Source organism: Trichechus manatus, unplaced genomic scaffold (assembly GCF_000243295.1).
Source record: "Trichechus manatus latirostris isolate Lorelei unplaced genomic scaffold, TriManLat1.0 scaffold00015, whole genome shotgun sequence".
In the NCBI taxonomy this organism is placed as follows: Eukaryota; Metazoa; Chordata; class Mammalia; order Sirenia; family Trichechidae; genus Trichechus; species Trichechus manatus.
In genome coordinates, this window is record NW_004443951.1 from 15444102 (window position 1) to 15451839 (window position 7738).

General features: G+C 56.8%; 1 protein-coding gene across 1 annotated transcript; it reads left to right on the plus strand.

Annotated features, from left to right (window-relative positions):
• Window positions 1-206: 206 nt before the first annotated feature.
• Window positions 207-5368, plus strand: EDN2 (endothelin 2). Its single transcript, XM_012554315.2, has 4 exons — window positions 207-357; window positions 699-855; window positions 2302-2427; window positions 5275-5368. Exons 1-4 carry the CDS (start codon window positions 294-296, stop codon window positions 5366-5368), a joined length of 441 nt encoding a protein of 146 aa, XP_012409769.1. The 5' UTR covers window positions 207-293.
• Window positions 5369-7738: the final 2370 nt, after the last annotated feature.

The window sequence follows — 7738 nt, forward strand, 5'->3', positions numbered from 1 at the left end:
GAGCCGGGAGTGGGAAAGAGGCATTCCCCCTCCCTCCCGAGCCCCTCCCTCAGAGGCCTGGGTGGGCCAGGCGCCCAGGGAGGAGGTGGTGCCCCTGGCGCCCTGCCCACCGGTGCAGCGGGGCTGGGCTGGACCGGCAGGGGCGGGGCGTGGCGCGGCCGCCTGGTATAATAAGCAGCAGCACAGGGCACCAAGGCAGAGAGCTACGGGCTCAGCTTTGCTCAGCCGCAGGACGCTGGCAACAAGCTCTCCCTGCTCCGGTCGATCCAGCCAGCGCTCGCTCAGCCACCGCCATGGTCGCCGTGCCCACTGCCTGGTGCTCGGTAGCTCTAGCCCTGCTTGTGGCCCTGCACGAAGGTGAGCCGCCCTGGCCTCGCCAGCCACTGCGGCCCCCTGGGGTTGTTCGTTGAGATGTCCCCTGGGGCTGCGGAGCCTCAAAGCCAGCTGGGGGTGCAGGGGGCGGGAGCACAGTGGTGGCCGCCGGGCTCTGTCGGTGCAGAGGCGCAGCAGAACAGGGCAGGGCTGGTCCTTCCCACGGGGCTCTCGGGGCTTCCCCAGGCTGGCACAGCACTCCTGAACAGCGTCAGTGCCAACTACTTCGATTATGCAAGAGGAGGGGCCCGGCAGGTCCCCTTGCCCTGGCCATCCCAGGCACCTTGACCCACCTCTCTGCTTCTCTCTCCCTCCTGTGCGTGTAGGGAAGGGCCAGACAGCTGCAGCCACAGAGCAGCCTGCGCCCTCAGCCCGTGCCTGGGGCGCCCACCTTCGGCCTCGGCGGTGCTCCTGCAGCTCCTGGCTCGACAAGGAGTGTGTCTACTTCTGCCACCTGGACATCATCTGGGTGAACACTCCAGGGTGAGCTGCCGTGGGGAGCCAGGCGGGGCTGCTACAGGCAAGGGGCCGGGCTGGGGGCTGCTGACAAGCCAGGAGCCCTGGCAGAGTGGAGCTCTCCCTGGGCCTCCAGATGGGGGCATTGGGCTAATGTCAATAGTTAGCAATTGTTTTAGTTCCCACGTGGGGGCTGTCTCCTGGGAATTCCCCCAATAGCCTGGCTAGAAAGGGTCAGCCCCATTTTCCAGACCGGAGAGGTTAGGTGCCTTCCCCAAGATCACAGAGGAAGGAGTAAGTGATAGGGCAGGACAGGGACACCATCCTGGATCCTTGGATGCCAGAGCTCATGCCTGCTCTGCCATGCTGCCTCCGCCCTGTCTTCCAAGAATAATATGACTGATGACAGTGCCCATGCCTTGGTTGTGCCAGGCCCTCTGCCAAGCACTGCACATGCAATGAGCTTCTCAGCTACCCCATGAGGTAGGCGCTGCTGTTGTCTCCAAATGACAGATGAGAAGCCTACCCTGTGTCACCTGGTGGAGATGGGTTGGGGCCCAGCGCTGTCTTTTCTGCGGCTCTGCGCTGCCTCTGGGCCACTGCATACCTGAAGTTGAAGTTTCTGTGTGTGTTTGTGTTGGTTTTTTTTTTTTTTTAATTCCTTTTCCAAATTGCAGAAGGCAAGAGAAGCCCTGCACATAAGCGTGTGTGGAGCTAATCCGCATCCAAACACTCGCTCGGGGCGGGAACCCTGCCAGTCCCTGCGTGCTAGGTCTGCCTCCCAGTCATTACAACTCCAACTATTTCGTCTAAAATTAGCTCTGTGACTGGAAGGTGCTGATCCAGTGGCCCGGGGTCCCCACCCTGCCCCCTGCCCACTTTGGCCAGACTTTGAATCTGAAATCAATCCCACCTGATTATGCACACATGCAACAGCACACAGGCAACACTTTAAAGTTAGGGCCCTGCAGCACATTTGCTACCCCTCCAGACAGGCGGGTCACGGAGTGGGGGCAGCTCATACTTCTGTGAAATGGGCTGTTTCCTCCCTTCCTCCAGGGCTAGCTGAAAGCATTCTTGGAGATCAGGGAGACCAGCCTGGCTCCATCAGCTCACCTTCCGTTCTGGAAGGGGACAGGGATTAGGGGTACTCCTCAGTCCCCACCCCCTTTCCTCTCCATGCTGGGAGTGCATACTGAGCTGAGCCTGGGGGCAGGGGCCCAGAGAGTGGAGGGGCCTTGTCCAGGGCTCCCCAGCACCTGTGGAGGAGCCTATGACTTTCAGTGACAAGGTTTTTGGAGGAAAGGGGCTGGTGACCATTCGCTGCCACCCTGGGGGAACAGGTGGCTGTCCCAGTGTGCAGTGTGGACAGTTCTGCTCACAAATGGTCGTGGTTTATCTAATCCTCTCTCTTTCTTTTTCTGTCTCTTCCTCTCCCCACCCCACACTACCTTGCTGGCTGCACGCCCACAGACAGACAGCTCCTTACGGCCTGGGAAACCCGCCAAGACGCCGGCGCCGCTCCCTGCCAAGGCGCTGTGAGTGCACCAGCGCCAGGGACTCCACCTGTGCCACCTTCTGCCATCGAAGGCCTGGTAGGTGGGCACCCAGCCTGCAGGGGCCGGGGTGGCTGCTAGCTTGGACCTGCCCTGGGCAGCAGGGTGTCCAGGAAACTAAGTAGAGGAGCAGAGTGGTGGTCGGGTGAGCAGGGCCCTAGGGCCCCATAGGCTGCCCTGGGTCTGTGGGTAGCATCCCGTTCTGCAGGGAACCAGTCACCGGAGTCTCTCCCACTGCACAGCAAGGGGACTTCTGAGAGCACTTATGTCCTCACTCCTGGGCAGGAGGAACTCTCCCTCAGTAATAGCTGAGGCAGCTCAGGCCCAGAGAGGGGACGGACTTGTCCTGTCAGGCCACACAGCTAACCAGAAGTCTGTCTGATGAGTCCACTGGGCTTTGGATTCTGACTTGAGGCTCAGGGGAGAAATGACATCTGGAGTTTGGAGCCCTTGCACCATCCCAGGGGTGTTACAGAGTTGCTGCACACCTTTGCCAAATCCCTTAACTGCCTGGGCCTCAGTTTCCCCATCTGTGAAAGGGGAAGGGAGACTTGAAGCATTTGGGGAAAGCAGGAACTGACTTCACAATCCCAAGCTCCATTTCCTATGATGGTTTCCGAGAAACTCTTCCTCAAGGGCTCAAGCTGTGGCTCCACCCTTGCCTCAGTTTCCCCTCCAAAGTGCTGTGCTCTGCTGCAGGTGGCCGGATTCTGGGAAGGCCGGCCACCCAGCTGCCTCTTTCTAAGGCTAAGCACACATTCCTGGTAGCTCAGTTTTCCTTGGTCCCCACCCCTCGAGGGAAAGGAAAGATGCCAGGTGCACAGGGGTGGAAATGGATCTGCTTCTGAGGGCAGGTGGGGTGGGGTAGGGGCTGGGCCTGCAGCCAGGTGCTGCAGGGCCCCAACAGCCCCTCACTCAGACCCTAATGCCATTCATTCAGGGCTCATGCTGTGGCGGTCCCTGGCAGCAGGTCCCATTCCAAAGCGTTCCAGGCTGACGAGACATGGGGCTACTGCAGGAGGGTTCCTCCAGCAGCTGAGGTGAGAGGCTTCTGCACTGATTGAGCACTTCCTGTACGCTTTGTGCATTTCCTTTGTTCTCCTCGTGGTCCTCTACATGAGGCAGGATTGAGTCCTCGTTAAGCAGCCAAGAGAGCTGAGACCCAGAGAGGTGAAGCCCCTTGCCCAAGGTCACACAGTGGTCAGTGGCATCTGGCCGACTCCAGAGTCTGTGCTCTTAACCACTAGGCTCTTGGTTACCACTGGGCCTGGAAGTGGACTTTCTTAGAGGATGGGGGTGTTTGAGGGTTCAGGACTGTGAAATTCACCACTGTTCATTCAGGCTGTGTCTGAATCAAGCATCCCGCATATGCTGGGGTCCAGAGGGACCGACTTATCAGCCTGCTCCTCCCTGCTGCCCCAGACTGGATCTCTTCCCTGGTGGCATCAGCATGCCTCAGTTCGAGGCCTGGCGCACATGTTTTTGTTAGCTGCTGTCGAGTCTGTTCCAACTCACAGCAACCCCATGTACAACAGAACGAAACACTGCCCAGTCCCACCCCATCCTCACAATCATTGCTGTTGGAGCCCATTGTTCAGCCACTGTGTCAATCCATCGTGTTGAGGGTCTTCCTCTTTTTCGCTGACCCTCTACTCTACCAAACATGATGTCCTTCTCCAGGAACTGGTCCCTCCTGACAACATGTCCAAAGTGGCGAACAGTAGATACCATGAATGTTTGCTCAATCGAACTGACTTGGGGACAGCAACTGGCATCTGGCCCAAAATTCAGTGCAGAGGCTCCAGGCCCAGGCTCTGGAGCCAGAACCGCCTGACTGAACCCCAGCCCTGCCACAGACAAGCTCTGTGGCCTTGGACGTGTCACTTAACTTCTCTGTGCCTCAGTTTTCTATTTTGGAAACAGGGACGTGAGTTAGTGCCTCAGGGGGGTGTTGTAAGGATTTAGTGCGTTGACTCCTGTGAGGCGTGTCAAGCGGTGCCTGGCACCTAGTGGGAGCTCTGGAGGTGTCAGCCCTTCCTGCCTCTGCTGCTGATGGCTCCTAGGGCTGGGAGTGCCAGGCCTAGCTCTGCCCTCAGGGGCTTCCATCTGTGGGATGAGGCAGGAAAGTAGAAGAAAAGGCAGGATGGTGAGATGGACACGACCCAGCATATACTTAGGAACTGTCTTAGGTGGAAATAACCAGGATAAGACTCTGCAAGTGCACAGTACTTCACAGTGTGCAGACCTCGCTTTGCTGCCCCTGCACTGGCCCTCATACCAGTTCAGGCCTGCTTTATGTTACAGACCGAGACGGGGCTTTGAGAGGCTGAGATACTCCCCAAGTTCCCATAGCCAGCCTCCTGGCTCCCAGGCTCCAGTTCTTTCAGCCAGGATGTGGCCACTTGAATGAGTGAATGAATGAATGAACCTGGTCTCAGCCATATTCAAAGGACAGCCTGGACCCACATCTGTCCGGGCCAGTCAGGAAGAGCAGCCTGGAGCTGGACCTTGAAGAATAGGTAGAATTTTAGTAGGTGGAGTGTGAGTGTGAGGAAAGGTATATAAACTGAAGGGAACAGCATGAGCAATGGTATGGAGGCAGGATGCAAATCATGGGTGATACACTGGGCTGTTCTTGGCCGTCCAGTCATTCTGGTGGCATTTGACGCTGTTGAGCATCAGCTTTGCCAGGGACGCTTCAAAGCCGGATCTGACTCCCTTATATGCAGACCCTGCTTGCTGGGTCAGCCATGGCCACCTTCTGACCCCAGAGCAGCCATGATCCCAAGTCGGGCGAGAGTCCCAGTCCCCATCACCCCTGGCCTACTTGGAGAACTCTTGGATGGTTCTTAGCTCCTGAGATGCTAAGTTGACCCTTCTCGATTCCCAGGGACATTTCTGCAGCCAAGATCCACCTTGCCAGGCAGCACCAGAAGACAGCAAGGGAGCCTAGGCTCACACACCCCAGGTGGAGGAAGAGATAGCGCTGGGTGCTGGAGGACCATTGGGAAGGAAGCCCATGTGGAGACAAAAGGAGAGGCAGCCCAGGGCTTGTGGGAAACCCTCTGCCTGTTCCCTGGGGACAGGACCCTGGTGCCGACCAGCTGGACTCACTTGCTGGGATTGGCACAAGCTCTGGCTCCTTGCACTGGTGAGGGAAGCTCCCTCCAGGCAGCTCTGTTCCCTCACACTGCCCAGGAAAGCCTTCAGCCCTTGACTGCAGAGAGGCCTCCTGGCACTGCCTCCTGGCCCAGCAGCCCTGCTAAAGGAACCTCGTGAGGAGTGTGTGAACCTGGAGTCCACATTCCTAGGGGTGTCCTGTCGGCCAGCCTACAAACCAGGAGCAGCTGTGCAGCAGGTGGATGCTCATGCCAAGCCAGCCCTGGAGGCTGGACAGGATCCCCTCTCCCCCAGGACTGGTGTCCCTGCCACCCCGTCTGTCCTCTCCAGCTCTCCACCCCCAGAGTCTTCATACCCTCAACCCTGAGACCATTCCTGGTGAGAAGGGCCTGCTCTGCTCACCTGTCTGTACATAACTTATTTGCTGCAAGAACTTGGAGAATCCCTATTATTTATTTTAACGTATTTTTTTAGACTCTCAATTATTTACCTGCGAACTTCTGTTTATAATAAACGATGAAATGATACTCTGGTATTTTGTCTTGGCTGGGGGCAGGGGAGGTCCCTGTCAGGAGGGAGCTGCTGGGGAGTCAGGCAGACACAAGAAGGAGGGGAAACGGCCTAGGGTGGGGGGCTGGAGCCCTGGGGGCCCCCCCTCCACATGGCTGCCATCTCTGGCTGCTAACTTGTCCTCTCTGGGCTCTTGTCTACCACGTGCCTGGACAGCCACTTGCAGCTTTGACACCCAGGGTTCCAGGACCTACATTGCCCCCAGGCCAGGAACCCATGCCCAGGCCTTTCCCTAGAGCGTGCTTGGAAGGAGCCAAGAATGTGAGGGCACCGAGACCCATGTCTGCTCCAGGGGCTGGCTGCGAGCCCAGAGCAATCCTGTCTAGTGCGGGGTGGGGTCAGATGAATTCTGAGGCTGCGTGAGCCCTTGTGGTCAATGATCGGGGTTGTGGGGGTAGGAGAGGAGCTGTGGCTCTGCCGCCAGAGGCTGGGCCCCTCCCTCCCATCCCAGAGTCTCAGGGCAAAAGGCATCCACACCTATCTGAAGCCTCAGTGTCCTTCGGACAAACCCCAGCCTTTGCTCGCATTCCTCTGGCAGGAGGTGGCACTGTCCCCTCTGGTGCCTCACACCCTCCTTGGATGGAGCTGAGGGCCCGTGGCATCTCCTGAGGGGCCCAAGGTTCTGGCCATATCTCTCTGATCAGAGGACTCTGGGGAGCGTGCCCTGCTCAGCCCCAGAGTCCCTCTCTTTCTCTAGGACCCTGGCTTCAGGATACTCCTCTCAGCCTAGTCCCTGCCACTCATCTCTGACTGCAGTGGCCCAGGGCCATAGGACTTGGTTGGCCAATCCTGCCAGAGCCCAAGCAGGAGCCCACCTGTGTCTCAGGGCCAGCCCACAGTCAGGCTCACTCTTGCTGGGTGCCACCTGGACCCACAGCCTCCATTCTTGCCCAATCCTTTTGTCAGCAAGCTGTGCCCCTTTCCTGCAGCTGGCCCGTACTGGGAGTGGCAGGTGTGGCCTGAGCCAGCTCTCAGAAAATATTTATGAGCTGAGAAATAATCATTTACACTCTGCTCTAATTCTGCCTCGTCCATGGACTCAGCCCTGACCCACTTGTGGAAGAATAACAACAACAGTTGACATGTATGGAGCTCCTGCATTTTACCCAGATTAATTCATTTCATCCTCAGGACAAAAACCCTATGTATGACGAAGGTACTGTCATTATCCCCATTTTACAGATGAGAAAACTGATGCACAGAGAAGGTAAGTGACTAGCCTAAGGTCACACAGGAAGCAAATGGCAGCATCGGGATTTCAACCAGGCATTCTGGCTCCAGTGTCTGTTGTACGTACGTACTTACTAAGTATTTATTGATTGAATTCATGTGTCACCACTTTCAGTGGTATGACCTTGGACAAATCTCGTTCTCTTTCTGAGCTTTAGTTTTTTATCTATAAAACAGAAAAGAATAGTCCCTACCTCGTAGGGCTAGTATGAGCACTAAATAGATAAGTTAAGGTAGGGGGTTCAGTCCAGGGTGGGAGAGATTGTGGTTGGTGGAGAAAATCTCCTTGAAAAAGGCGATACTACTGTAGCCTCAAAAGATGAGTAAGAAAAAAAAAAAAAAGATGAGTAAGACTCAAATAAAAGTCCCTGGGTGGTGCAAATGGTTTACATTTGTCTTCTTATCTAAAGGTTGGTGGTTTGAACCCAGCCAGT